The sequence below is a fragment of the Cervus canadensis genome, chromosome 6 (genome assembly GCF_019320065.1).
Source record: "Cervus canadensis isolate Bull #8, Minnesota chromosome 6, ASM1932006v1, whole genome shotgun sequence".
NCBI classification, from domain to species: Eukaryota; Metazoa; Chordata; class Mammalia; order Artiodactyla; family Cervidae; genus Cervus; species Cervus canadensis.
In genome coordinates, this window is record NC_057391.1 from 21,928,824 (window position 1) to 21,944,739 (window position 15,916).

The 15,916-nt window shown below is 38.5% G+C and overlaps 1 gene segment (V, D, J or C); it reads right to left on the minus strand.

The window, feature by feature from the left end:
• The window catches only part of LOC122444200, a 50,294-nt gene extending 35,771 nt beyond the window's left edge, over positions 1 to 14,523 (minus strand). The window contains 1 exon segment of the V gene segment in view: positions 14,356 to 14,523. Within this exon segment, the coding sequence occupies positions 14,356 to 14,422 (67 nt within the window).
• Between the last annotated feature and the right edge of the window lie 1,393 nt (positions 14,524 to 15,916).

Sequence of the window (15,916 nt, forward strand, 5' to 3'; positions counted from 1 at the left end):
ACATTACATGGATAGGAGGGGAAATGGGGGAGAATGGATACATGTACATGTATGCCTGAGTCCCTTCACTCTTCGCCTGAAACTATCACAACATTGTTCATCAGCTAAACCTCAATACAAAATCAAAAGTGCAAAAGAAAAAAAAATCTTAGTTGTAAAACCTTTGTACTCATCTGTGTTTTCTTAGCCATAAATTATTTTTGACTGTTTTATTTCAGTAAAACCCCTACTATGATTCTCATTACTGACATCTCTTTCATTTTTCCATTTGTCTTTAACCTTCCCATATTTAAAGGTTACTTCAAAAGTCCACATAATTCAAGTATTTACAAGAGAGGTTGTTACAGTCTGGGAACTCAAGAATGTTTCCTGAGTGAATAGTTGAGTCTTTACTCATGAATTTAATGAAAGAAAGAATTGTGCTCAGCCACTATTCTGAAAACAGTCTTCCAATTTTATGGAAAGCATCTTAAGCAAAAAGGCTCTAACAGGATAAATGAAGGGCTGTAATTATGGGCAAATTCAGAAATAGGGAAAAAAAACATTCAAAATCTAAGATGGAGGAAAATTATACTGAAGACATGGGAGTAAACGTCATGGTAATCATGCTTCATTCATTTAACAAATATTCAAAAGTATTCACTGGGAGCCTGTTCTGTGGCAAATCACACACACACACACACACACACACAGAGGCCAACAGGCACTATTACTGAAAACATAAGAACAAATAAAAATGAATTATTTATAGTAAGTATGAATGTATTTGTTTATTATACTAGCAAAAAGCAGAAGAAAAGCAATTACCAGTACATTTTTTGTTTGTTGGGTTCTTTGCCTTTGTTTTTAGAAGATGGACCACTATCAAGTGTTCTTTTAAATAATACTGAAAAACAAAAAAATACTCTGTATGACCATGAGGAATCTAAAAATGTTTTCTTGCTTATTGGCTCTTTTCAGAGTTCTTAATTTTATAGGATTATATCTCTAAGACCATATGAGGTGAGGTTATCTTCCTTTGCTTGATGAAAACCGAAATAATGCCCATAACACTTTCAGAAAATCAAGATGACTTGACGAAAGGCTAATACCTGTATATGATGAATACTTTCAACAGTCCAGAAATGGAAGAGAAATTCCTGAATCTAATAAAGAGTATCAATGAAAACATCAAAAATCAATATTAGTCTCTAAAGGATCCCAAATAAGACAGGTAGACTATCATTGCTCCTATGCACTATCTTCCTGAAGCACTTGGCATCAAACCAGGAAAGGAAATAAGATGTATTAAGTCTGAAAAGGGAGAAATAAACCATTTTTATTCATAGGTGTATGTAGAAAATGCAAAGGAGTTTATAAGCAAACTCCAAGAGCTAGAACTAATAGGGGAATTAATACAGTCACTAAACACAAATATAAATTTTATTTCTAGATGCTAGTGAAATTATTAGAAAGTGAAATTTAGATTTCATTTATTAAATACATGGGAATTAATTTAACACAAGGTATACAGTCCTCTACCAAAAAAAAAAAAACTAGAATCTACATAAAAGGGAATGACATAAGATTCCATATGTCAAGATGTAAATTGTCCCAAATGAATCCATAAATTCAACACATAAATCCAACTACTAGCAATGTTTTTTGGTAGATGTTGAAAAGCTAATTCTATAAGTTTGGTGGAAATTCAAAGACCTAAAATAAACCTTGAAAAAGAAGAAAGTTTGACTTGCATTTCTGGATATCAAAATGTATATGAAGCCCCAGTAATTAAGACAGAATGTTCTGTTGGAAAGAGGATAAAATAATGATGAGTAAGCAGGACCAAATCCACAAACAGGTCCATATGTATACAACATCAATTGACTTTCTCCAAATGTGTCTGTGCAATTCTATGGGGAAAAAGATGATCTTTCGGGGATAACAGCTAGTGTTAGTTGCTCAGTCATTAGTTGCTATGAACTGTAGCTAGTCAGCCTCCTCTGTCCATGCGATTCTCCAGGCAAGAATAGTGGAGTGGGTTGCCATGCCCTTCTCCAAGGGATCCTCCTCACCCAGGGATTGAACCCAGGTCTCCCACACTGCAGGCAGACTCTTTACCGTCTCAGCCACCTGGGAAGCCCCCACTCTGTGCTGCTACCACACAAACACTAGAATGTGCTCCTAGTGATATCTTACTGTGGTTTTAATTGCATTTCTGGCAACTGGCGATTTGCATCTTTTGAAAGTACCTTGACTCCTTCCTCATAACATAAAAAAATTAACTCTAGATGGATACAAGATCTAAATGTGATTAGTGAAACTATAAAACTTCTTAAAAATACAAAGAATTTCTTTATAAGTTTGACAGCATAGATTCCTTCAAAAGCACACACACAAACCCAATCAGAAAAGGAAAATTACTAAATTTCACTCTTTCAAAATTAAATATATCTGTTCCCCAAATACACCACCAAGAGAATGAAAACACAAGTTATAGACTGAGTTAAAATATTTGTGTTATGTATATCTGGTAAGGCCTTCCCAGGTGACTCAGTGGGTAAAGAATCTACCTGAAATGCAGGAGATGCAGGGGACGTGGGTTCAATCCCTGGCTTAGGAAGATCCCCTGGAGGAGAGCATGGTGACCCACTCCAGTATTCTTGCCTGGAGAATCCCCATGGACACAGAAGCCTGGCAGGCTACAGTCCATAGGGTGGCAAAGAGTAGCATATGACTGAAGTGGACTGAGCACATATACATGCACGTATCTGATAAACAACTTGAATACAGAATAACAAACAAGCCTATACACTTTAAAATGGTAAAAATAAATAATCAACAACCTAAAGATACATAAACAAATGATGCAAAGTGGCAGTTCTCAAAAAAAATCACCCAAATGGCCAGTAAGCTTAGGAAAATGTGTCCAACACCATTACTCATCAACAAATGTAAATGAAATCCACCGTGTCCTCCTTTCCTCCCCCTGAGTCACTCAGTTTTGTCCAACTCTTTGCAACCCCATGGATTATAGTTTGCCAGGCTCCTCTGTCCATGGAATTCTGCAGGTAAGAATACTGGAGTGGGTTGGCATTCCCTTCTCCAGAGGATCTTCCAGACCCATGATTGAACTCCAGTCTCCCACACTCAGGCAGAACCGTCTCAGCCACCTGGGAAGCCCCCACCTTGGGCTGCTACCACTCAAACACTAGACTGTGTTCTTAGTGATATCTTATTGTGGTTTTAATTGTATTTCTCTGATGATTTATGATGTTGGATATATTTTTATATGCTTATTTGCTATCTGTATACTTCTTTAGTGAAATAGCTCTTTGCCCATGGTCTAAGTGAAATGTTTGCCTTATTTAAATACTGTATAGCTTTGAGAGTTATGTATATATTCTAGATACTAGATCCTTGTGGAATATATGGCTTCCAAATAATAGTTTTTCACAGTTTGTAGCTTGTCTTTTCATGCTCTTACAGGTTGCTTTGTAGGGCAAAAAATCTTAATTTTGAAGTCTAGTTTGCCATTAAAAAAAAATTTTATAGACTTGTTTTGTTGTTAAGTCCAAAGACTCTTGGCCCATACACATATCAAAATTTTGTCCTTATTTTTTCCTAAATTTTTTTTTATAGTTTAACATTTTACCTTTAAGTCTGTGATCCATTTTAAAGAATGTAAGTATGAAGTATGAGACCTGAATCAAGATTAATTTTTCCTGCCAGTGGATTTCAACTTTCTCCAACACTGTCTGTTGAAAGGGTTATCTTTCTTCTATCAAATTTATTTGGCACTTTACCAGAAAAGGTCAGTTGGGCATATTTGTGTGGATCTATTTTCTCTGTTCATTTCCACTGAACTGTGTGTTCATCCCTGCACCAGTACCAAATAACCTCGATAACTGTAGCTTGAAATCAGATTGACCGATTGTTTTGACTTCTTATTTCTTTAAGATTTTAAAAATTACTCCAGTATCTCTCCCTGTTCATTTAAATTTTAGAACAGTCTTGCCTGTGTTTGGTTTTTAAATCCTAATGGATTTTAGCAGGAGTTCTATGACGTGTGTGTGTGAATTTGGAGACTTGCCATGTTCGCTGCTTTGAAACGTCCAGTTTGCAAACTCATGACGTCTCTCCATCTGTCTTCTCTAATTTCTTTCATCAGTGTTTTGTAGTTTTAAACTTAAAAATTCTGTACATGTTTTCTGTACAAAAAAGACCACTCAAGGTCTTTTTTTGAGTCACTGTAAATGGTATTACATTTTAATTTTGAGATCCACATGTCCATTGCTAATATATAGAAATACAGTTGACTACATACATTTGTCTTATTTCCTATGGTGTTGCTGAACTCAATAGGTCTGAGAGTTTTGGGGGGTACGTTCTTTGAAGTTTTCTGTATAGATAATCATATTACCTGGCAGTTTCACGTCTTTCCTGGCCCAAGACTGTCTTTACACCTACTTTCTTTACTACACTAGCTCTGACGTCTAGCACTGTGCTGAAGGACAGTGATGAGAGTGGATGTGCTTGCCTTGTCCCCAGTCTTGGGGAAACATACACAGTCTTCTGTTAGTAAGCACACTGTTCGCTACGGAGGATCTTCCCCACTGTGCCTGCGCTTCTCAAAGTCCTCACCATAGTTGCCTGCTGAATTCTGGCCAAAGTTTAGTCTACATAGATTAATATGATGTAATTTTTCTTTTTGTATCCTGTTAATATGGTGAATTTCATCAACTGATTTTCAATTTGAAGTAATTTGCGTCCTTGAAAAAAAATCCATTTGTGCTTGGTATATTACTCTTTTTATATAGATGAATTTTACTTGCTAATATTTTAAAGAAACTTTATGTCTATATTCATGAAATATGTTTCTCTGCAGTTTTCCGTTATGATCTTTGCCTGATTTTAATTTCAGGGTAACACTAGCTTCATAAAATGAGTGAGGGATTCTTTTCTTCTTCTTTTTTTTTTTTTTCTGGAAGAAATAGTGCATAATTCATGCTAATACTTCAAAAGATTGGCAGAATTATCTAGTAACACTGAGTTCAGGGATTTTTTTAAATTAAAAATTCAACTTCTTCATAGATATCGTGACTTCAGCTTTCTCTGGCCCCTGCATTGAGAAGAGGTGAAGAGGAGCGGCCCCTGGAGCCCACAGTGAGGTTTGGGGACAGACAGCAGGTGCTTCCAGAGCACTGTGCCCGGCACAGAAGTAGGTTCCTACATCTGAGGGCTGGGCAGCAGCGAGGTGCAGGGAGCTGTGTTTTTTGGTCTCTCCAAACCGACCTGTCCGTCTCTGCTCCGTCTTCACTTCTCCACCCTTAGCTAATATCATCAAGAGGACAGGACTTCCCCCAGGGCTCTGCTTATACCACTGTAAGGTGGTTAAAATGCTTGAGGAATTGCAGTACGTGGTGAAATTCTCTCCTTCTTGTAGACGCAAGAATTGAGGAATTTGACTTATCTGTTGTCCGTTCACTTCTGTTGAGAAAACAGTGAGAAGTATCAGAGAAAGTCTAATCAGATGTCTATTCTCTCAGCTCCAACGGTCTCTCTCATTTTTCTTGTGTATTTTTCTCCTTCTTTCTATGTCTCCTTGCCCAACTCCCTCCATCTTTCCACTTTTTTAGTTTTTGAGTTTTTCTCAACATCCTGCTCTCTCTCAGAAAATCTCATTCCTACAGTTTCCTGCAGATAAGATTCCGTTGTGCAGAATTCTCTGGAAGCAATCAGGGAAACCCCAAACTCACGTGATATTTGCATCCATAAGATCAACACTGGTGCTATGAGCAGCATTTCCCTCTTCTCCCTCGTCAGGAAGAGTTGCTGAATCTGCCTGCTCCTAAAGGGTTTCCCTTGTACAAGCTTTTCCAGCCCCACATACGTTTCTGTGGTCGACACTGCCTCTTGCAAAGAAAAACGAAAGGAGTGGCTGCAATTTGAGGCAGCCAATCAGACTTAGCCCTATTTTACTCACACATCTTAAGAAGCAGAGCGGGTTTGCAGACGCTGCCCCCCTGTGGCTGGATCTAAAATTGCTGACTTTATAACCAATTCTTCACAGAATGCTTTCTAATTTAAGTGGTATATATGTTTGTCAAAACTTGAAAAGAAAGAGTTTGCTCACGCTGATATTGTTTGGGGAGGAACAATTTGCCTTTTAAAATGGATTTTTAAAATTTAAAACTAGGGCATCAGGGGAAACACTGAAAACAGTGAGGGACTTTATTTTGGGAGGCTCCAGAATCACTGCAGATGGTGTCTGTAGCCATGAAATTAAAAGACGTTTGCTCCTTGGAAGCAAAGCTATGACCAACCTAGACAGCATATTAAAAAGCAGAGACATTACTTTGCCAACAAAGGTCCATGTAGTCAAAGCTATGATTTTTCCAGTAGTCATGTATGGATGTGAGTGTTAGACTATAAAGAAAGCTGAGCACCCAAGAATTGATGCTTTTGAACTGTGGTGTTGGAGAAGACTCTTGAGCATCCCTTGGACTGCAAGGAGATCCAACCAGTCCGTCCTAAAGGAAATCAGTCTTGGATGTTCATTGGAAGGACTGATGCTGCAGCTGAAACTCCAATACTTTGGCTACCTGATTCGAAGAACTGACTCTTTGGAAAAGACCCTGATGCTGGGAAAGATTGAAGGTGGGAAGAGAAGGGGATGACAGAGGATGAGATGGTTGGATGGCATCACCAACTCAATGGACTTGAGTTTGAGTAAGCTCCAGGTGTTGGTGATGGACAGGGAAGACCGGCGTGCTGCAGTCCATGGGGTCACAAAGAGTCAGACATGACTGAGCAACTGAACTGAACTGAACTGAGGACATCAGGAGAAAATAAATGTTTCATTTTGCATTTCCAGTTTCATCAGAATCATACATGTGTGTCTCTGCATGTACTAATGGAATGTATTAGATCAGAGACAGTTGAAGAGGTATTGCAAAGACTCAAAATTTATTGTTAGATGACCTAAGATCTTGAAATGGAAGATAATAAGTACCTATTTTTCTGTTGTCATACAGATTATCCTGGTTGTGAATTATACAATTTGAAGCTCTTATTTATTGTCCCACTGTGTTATTTTACCACGCACCAGTGATTTTTTAAAATCAGTATAATTTGACAGGAAGCCTTATCTATCAGATATGACTTTCTCTAAGACTTCCTTAAGCAAAACTCTCAGATAGAATACAATTGTATGGCTCCACAGAATTTGTCACTTATCACAGCACTTACCAGCCCATAGTATGATCTGTTAAATGAGGGGACTGGCCTCAAGATCTAGAGGGTGTGTATTGTATCACCTTTAAGAACTGAGCTGTTCTATATAGCAGCTACTAGCCACATGAGGCTACTTAAATTTAAATTAATTGAACTTAAATAATATTAAAATTTTAGTTCCTCAATCATACTGGCCATATAACAAGGGCTAAGTACCCACACCTGACCAGAGGCTATTGAATAGTGCAGATATAGGGTGTTTCCACCATCTCATAAAGTCCCACTGAGTGGTGATTCTCTGCAATGTAGGGTCTATAAGAACAAGGAACTTTGCCTGTTTGGTGTCACAATTAAAGGCCTAGATATGAGGTATGCACTTAATAAGTGTTTGTATATTAACATCACCATGTTCCCAGAAACTACTGGAATACCTGATAAATAGCAGATACTCAAGCATTTGTAGTATAATAAATAAATGGATGTGTCTGCATGTGTGAGAGTTTGAACTCAAAATATTCCAAAGATCAGTTTAAAAACACCCTTCCATGACTGTAGTCAGGAGTTGCTTGTAGCTATTTAGAAATGTTGCTTTTGGAAGATTGTGTTAAAACTCCAGTCTGTCATAACAATTTATCACAGATTTGATGGTTCATTAAAAAAAAAACAAAATGGTTCCCTTACAATCTGGAAGGGCTTCCTTGGTAACTCCGTTGGTAAAGAATCTGCCTGCAGTGCAGGAGGCCTGGGTTTGATCTCTGGGTTGGGAAGGTTCCCTGGATAAGGAAATGTCAACCCACAGTATTCTTGCCTGGAAAATCCCATGGACAAAGGAGCCTGATGGGCTACAGTCCATGGGGCTACAAGAGTCTTAGCGACTAAACCAATCTGGAGGACAGAAGTCTGAGACAAGGTATCAACAGAAACATACTCCTTCTGAATGTTCTAGAAGGGAATTCTTCAGTGCCTTTTCTAGCTTTAGGTGACTCCAAGTGCTCCTTCACTTGTGACTGTATACCTCCAACCTCCTCCTCCAGCAAGAAGGCCTCACAAGGCTTTCTCACCTGTGTGTTTCTTAAAAGAAAAAGTGTCACTGGATTTAGGCCCTACCTGAATAGTCCAGGATGACCTTATCTTTCTATCCTTAACTTTGTGTACTTTTACAAAGTCTCTTTGTCCAAATAAGTCACATTCACAGTTTCTGTGATTAGGATGTGGGCATATCATTTGGGAGCCCTCTCTCCATCCCACTATAAGTTCTTTAATGTCTTTGAAGAATTGTCATGAAAATATATGAATGATAGAAATCTCAACATTTCTTTCAGAGTCAAAAGTGAATCTGAATCTGAATTACTGCATAATATGGAAAGAGAGAGAAGCAAGTTTAGGATGCGCTGGAGAATGAAAATATCATGAGTTAACAAAGTTTTTTGAAATGCACATTGTTGGGACAACTTTTTCTTCTTGGGCACATTGGATTTGGACACCAAAATGAAGACAAACGTAGCAATGCTATGTTAGTGAAGGCTTCTGCCCCATCCTAAAAGAGCAAGTGGTCTGGAGAGCACTTGGGGTTGCTTTTAAAGTTCCCTGATCTTCATGCAGATCAGGAGCCCTGCTGCAGTTTACACAGAAGGATGTAAACTGGGACAGAATAGTCACCCCCTGGAGAAGGCTGCCCTTTCGCACTCACACCATCGTATTTACTGTGTGTTATCTCTGGATCTTGGGGTGAAAAGTAGAAATTTGCTAAATGAAGAAAGAGACCTGGCTTTGCTTTGGTTTATGGACAAAAAGGGATCTCAACATGCTTAGTAGGAAATGACTCCACAGAATACATGTATAAGATAGCCCTTATTCACTAATATTCTTGTCAAAGCGATTTTAAAAGAGGAGCAGATAGAAGAATATTTATAATAAACTGTTACAATTATTATCCTATGAGATTTTAGATAAGAAACAAATAATGCTGCCTGAACTGACCATGAATACTGAACACACATGTTCATTTTCACAATTACATGGAAAATTCATTCTGGCCAAAGAGGACAGCATCTGCAAAGGCTCTGATTTAGGAAAGAGTTTAATATGTCTATAAATGGTTAAAATTTTAAAGTGGTTAATGTACATTAGGGAGTATATGGTGGAAAAGGGGGAATGACAAAACTAGAAGCAATTTAGGGGAAAACTGTACATTCTCTTGTATTTCTTAATATAGAATTTGATCTTTATAACTTCTAATGGTTCCTCATTATCCAACGATGACCAGGAAGTGATACGATTATATACACATTACATAATAACTCTATGATCATGTAGAAGTTAGATTCAAGGAGTTGAGAGTAAAGCCAGGAAGAAGCCTAAGAGGTCCCTGCAGTTAAACAAGAAATATGCACCAAATGGCTGAATTAGAAGAGTAGCGAAGAGTTTGGAAAGGAGGAGATGGACGTGGGTGCTACACAAGAGATACGCTGACGTGACCTCGATGTTTATGGAGGGTGTGTGCTTCATTACTCGCTGGTGCCGATCTACCGTAGACGGTGTGTTTATTCTAACAGGGCTATTTAAAAGGGCATGACTGTATCTCTATTAATAATCAAAATTAAACAGACTGTTTCAACTTCAGATCCATTTGAGGATCTATATGTAGAACAAACTAGGTATATTTCCAAAAGCCATGGCATTCCTGCAGCTAATCAAATAGAATTCTGAAGCATAAAAATTATTAAGTCACTTTCCCTAGATCACTCAACTAATGAGTGGCAGATTTGGAAATATAACCTAAGTTGTTGTGTTCTGCTAACATAGCACATAAGTTATCTAATCTATCATGTTCTTACTGTTAATGAGAAATTTGTTCATTAGAGTGCTATGTTGAGAGATTGGGTGTATTACTAATATGATAATATTAAATAAGTATACAAAGTCATGTTTGCTATGATTGTTTGGTTTTTTCCCATTATTGAGTCCTGCTCCCACTTCTTGTCAGATTTCTATACTACAAGAAAGACGGAGCAGTAGACAAAATTCACTTACCAGAGGAAAAAACTCCCACCTCGTGCAACAATTCCAAACTTTCTGTCCAAGTTAGCTTACTACTCTCCAGGTTCAATTAATCATTTGAAGTCTATCAAGTTCACATCTGGCAGGCAAAGGATTAAAGAGCAGCCAGTTCTCCTGAATCCTCTCACTCATGGTTTCTGCATTGCGAAGTTTACCAATTGCTTGAGCAATGGCAGGTCCTATGGTGATTAGGCTCCTGCACAATTTTACCCACCATCACTGAGAGGAGCAAGGAGGCTAGAGTAGGCCCCACAAAATGTTTGAGTAGGACACCAGGTGGCAATGCTTCAGCTTTCATTCTTGCTGCATGCACTGTGCTGGAACCTGATTGTCTAGGAGGGAAAATAGAAAAACTGAGATAAAGCATTCACCAAGGGGTGATATTCGAGTAAAGATGTGAAGGAAGTTCAGAGATACACCGTGTGGGTGTTTTGGGTAATAGCGTCACAGTAGGGAGGGCAAAGGCAAGGGACACAGGTCTTGATATAGAAACATGTTCAGAGTGTTTAAGTAGTAATAGCTCTTCTTTCTCTGTAGCCACTTATTCTTCCTAGGACACTATTGCATAAGAAACTTGCTAAAGCGTTCAGCTGAATATTCATTGGAAGGACTGATTCTGAAGCCAAAGCTCCAGTACTTTGGCCACCTGATGCAAAGAGCCAACTCATTGAAAAAGACTCTGATGCTGGGAAAGAGTGAAGGCAGGAGGAGAAGAGGACAACAGAGGATGAGATGGTTGGATGACATTGCCGACTCAACGGACATGAGTTTGAGCAAACTCCGGGAAATAGTGAAGACAGTGAAGCCTGGCATTTTGCAGTCCATGGGGTCGCAGAGTCGGGCACGACTGAGCGACTGAACAACAAAAGCATTCAGCACTGTTACCTGGTTAGTGGATGATTTCCTCATATTCTGATCCTGAGGCAATTGTGTCTATGGTTTGGCATCTTCTTTCCTGGTTCCCTTTAACTTCAGGTTTTAACCAGTAATGTCACCGCCATTGAGACATCCAGTCACCCTGGGGTCAAGTGCTTCTCCATAGTCTAACTCTTTCTCTTTAGGAACCCTCTAAGATGTTACACGCTGCCTGGCAATAAAAATTAGAGATGCTTATCACAGTTAGAAAAGTTATGTCTCATTTCTCACAAATTAAAAACTTGGGAACAACAAAATCACAGTTTTGATATTTAAATTAGATAATGAATCTGAAATGCATCCTACATTGCCTGAAATATAGTAAGCACAATAAATATCAATTTTCTTTTCTCTAATAAAACCTACCTTTCCTTCAATGTCCAGGTCTGTAACCTTCTAGTGCTTTTTTTCCCCTCTATATCAGGTCAGTGATAGGAGTTTCTAGAAACATACTTAATCACTTATTTTCCTGGAGGCTCATTACTCTTTTCTATACTTTTAGGGTTATACCTACTAGCTACACTGATGCATTGACACTCTCAGGGTACAGAAAAGACATGAAAGGAACACCCAGAGGAGGTAGGTATTATTTTGATTTCCCTAATGAATAATAAAATCAAGGTCATTTTTGTATGTTTACTGGCTATGGGTATAATATTTCTAAATTGGATCTCCAAGATTTTCCATTCTGTTTAACTATCTTCTTTTCTTTTTGATTTATGAGCTTTTCATATATCTTGCACTTGAGTTCTTTTTTAGAAATATGCATTGCAGATATGGTCTACCAGTCTGGAATTGACTTTCTACCCTCTTGGCAGTTTTTTTTTTAATAAAGACTATTTAAAAATACACTTTCATGTTCATAAGAAGCTAGCTTGAAAGTTTTGTTTGTTTTCTTTTAAGAACTGTAGAACTGCTTTCTTTTGGTGACTGCTATTGCCTCCGATAAGAAAACAGGTATCATTCAAATGATGGTTCCCAGAATACAATATATCACTTTTCCCTGGGTATTGACAAGATTATTTCCACTTAAATAGACCCTGGGATTCTTCTTCAATGCCTTGCAAACTTCTGCCAAAACCACGATGTCCCATTTGCAGAATTCCTTATTCATCTTTGTGGCATTTCACATAACATTGCTCCTGAATAAGGACCTTGTTGTAGAGGAAGTCAACACAGCAGTGAGCGGAGGTGCCTCCTATAAGCAAATAGGTTATGGAATGGGTAACGGAAGTAGGTATAAATACCAGCGACAGTTATCTGGTCATTTTCAGTAACAAAAACATAAAATGTTATTAATGTTTTTCATTTTTATATGAACATATTCACACATACATTAATCATTTTTAAATCCCCTGTCTCATTTGCTTGCCTGTAGTAACATAAAATGTGCTAATATAAGTTAATCTTATATCTCATTCTATCTCAGTTATTAACATACAGGTTGCAATGCAAGGGTTTGATTCAGCTAGAAGAGGAAAGAACATCACGCCAAAAATGGATGAATGAACTTGGTATAATTTTGCAGAAGGGAGTTAACTTATACTGATTGAATGAGTAATTACTGCAGCAGGAAAAATAGTTTTCCTGTTGACTTCATGACAAAGTTGTGTTGTTAAAAGAGGTACTGATGGATGCCTAGTTAACAAATCAATTAAATAGTTAAGCTATTCCAGTAACTTTGTACTGCCCCAACCTAACTATCTAGAAATCTATTTGGAAGGTACTTGTCATGAAGTAGCCATATTTTTATATTCTACTGGTTGGTGCAGAGCTCCAGGCACTGTGGCAACTCACACATGTTGCTGCTGATCAACTACATCATCTTATTGATGACACACAACTCTTCCACCTCCCACCAGATCTCCAAATCTTCTGTTCATCTTGGCCCAAGTATGCATGTAGCATAACAGCAAGTGACACTCTTCTCCTCAAGGGCACTCGTTCTTGTGAGACACTAAAGGAGGTGAGAGACAAGTTTTAGTGTGTTATGCAGGTTCCATTATCCTCATGGTTCTAGTATGTCCTTATGAGTCACAGTTTGTCCATGCTTTTGTCTGCACCCACTTTCCCTCACAAATATTACTCTAGCTCGCTAACAGTGAATTCAGTCTCAACACCAGATACAAAGATAACAGCTTGTATGGACTCCTCCAGCTCTAGCAATTGCCTGAGTTCTAATCTCAATAACTGATCTCTTATTCGACACCACTAGTGGTTCTGCTTTTCTGATTGTAGCTTCAGTGACACAGAGTCTAAGAGGAGAGGACTAAGGAAATGATTTTCATGATGATTCCAGATAACTAGACCCATGTTTGTCATGTGAGGGTCTTTAGATGAAGCTGCCACTTTGATGTATTATGGGGCAAGTATTCAACTTTAGACAATGCATGTTCTGTATGATTGTTTTAAAGTCAAAAATTCAAGACCGAGAATGTATTAGTAGAAAGTTACTCTGGACACCTGCTTCCAAGTGACATCAAAGAAGCTTTAATTTAGAATTAAATCCTCTGATCCAGACCACAGATGAAACAACCACAGGACTACCATTTCTTGTCTGAGGTCTGCAGGTGTGCATTTCAGCTGGGGTCTTGCAGCAGGGGGGCTCTCATTTATTAAGGTCTGGGGTTTTTGTACAGCTTTTCCCATTACTTCAAGCACTGTGAGTTCCCAGACTGCACAAAAGTACTTTGCGGAGTCTTCCAGCTGTAAGGCTGAAATGGTGAGGCTGATGGAGTTCTGTGCTCTCTGGAAGTTTACAGAGTAGCGGCCATTCCTTGCATTCCGGCCAGAAGATTCCTGACGAATAAGGAAAGTCATCTCTCCACTGGGAAGCTGCTTGTACCAAAAAAGGTAGTGTGTGTACCCACTCCTCCTTAGTTCATACCGACAGTTCAGAATGACAGATTGCCCTATTTGACTGGTTATGTATGGCTGGTCTTGAGTAACTTTCTGGGCCACACCAGATCCTGTGGAAAAAATCAGAAAACCAAGCTGAAGTAGTGAACAAAATAAAGTAGGAATTAGACTAATTTGAGACCCAAAGAAAACCCAAATTGAAATCATAATAAATATGCTTTTCTCCAACCCTCCTTTCCTCCCCAAGTCCCTGTGAAGCACCATGTGCCTGTGTGCAGTCCTTTCACCCAGAAGAGTCACACCCATGTTTGAGAGCATCCCTACCAGAGAAGGTGAAGGCCAGGAACACCCAGAGCAGACTGGAGAGCGGCATGAGGCATGGGTTCCCCTGCACAAATGTGCTGAGTTCTGCCTCAAGCTGAGAGTTCAGTGTCTTTGAGTGCCTGGCAGCACATATACATACTACCCGGTACCTGTGTGACTCCCCCCGACAGGAAGTGGGAGTTGTCATGTTCATAAACCACGTGGTCTGTGCACAGATGAGAAAAAGTCTGACTCACCACAGACCTTTATTTTGTATACTTTTCTTGCTCTGGTCATGAATTACCTGGTCACTAATGACCTGTGAAGTATCTGAAAGGGGCTTGAAAGAAACAATTCTCATGAAAGGTTTGAGTTGAGCAGAACAGAAGAATAAACAAGTTGACATACATTGGTAATTATTCAGCAGAATAACTTTACCAGCCCATTTAAAACATAATTTAGTATATGCCATGAACCATTCTTATAATCTATTTACTGGTCATCATTTAGCCTATGCCTACTCTCCTCCATCCAGAGTAATGACTCTTTTAAGAAGCTCAAAGAACTTCAGCTTTCTCAGTGAAAGGCAATCTTATCCAAAGAGTTAATATATCTCTTGTTTACTGGATTCTAAGCTTCTGGTTAGGTTTTCCTGTACATAAGTTACTTCAAGGTCAAACAATAACAAATCAGTCTTTTTGACTTTCAGAATCTATTCCGTTATCTATGTTTTTATGAAATTATAACAGGAATAAAGCACTTTTTGTACAGCTTTTCCCATTACTTCAAGCACTGTGAGTTCCCAGACTGCACAAAAGTACTTTGTGGAGTCTTCCAGCTGTAAGGCTGACATTGAGTCTTACTTATTAGACTTTGAGAAGGATCAGGATATTCAGACCTGCTGCCTCCCAAAGTGGAATCATACTTATTAGATCATGTGGCCTAGAGTTGGCCTCATGTCACATTTTCTATGTGTTTGGCCCAAAGAGTTCAGTCTCACTTGTTAGTGGCTCATTATTTTTCTCTTTGTAAAATAAAGTCAACAGAAGCATGCCAGATCTTTCTGTGACACAATGCTACAATGCACTCCTGCCAAAGTTGGCATCTACAGACTGCAGACCCTTAGTACCTGTCAATACCACAGAAGCTGATGACTGAAGTTCTGCACACTGGTACAAGATCATGTAGAATGTAACTGTCAATCTTCCATCTGGTTTCATTGTTTTAATGGAAGAATTAACATAAAATAGTCAAAGGCAAATAGACAAGTAGAAAGGAAAGTACAGACAAGTTCTCTAAAACAGTGCCAGTCCTTTAATTTTAGGACAAGATAACTAGTGATGCAGGAATAAAAGTGTGTTTTTAGTTGAGATATCTACTCCTCTGTCTCATTTCACCTCGGAGTGCTGACAGGCAATTGATGCCCTTGCAATTATTTATAACTAAGTAGAAGAGAATATGGATGCCCAGAGCAACCTAGGCAGCAGCATGATAAAATGATATATACATATATATATATATATATATTAACAGAATAATTACAGATATAAATATAAGGAAATTG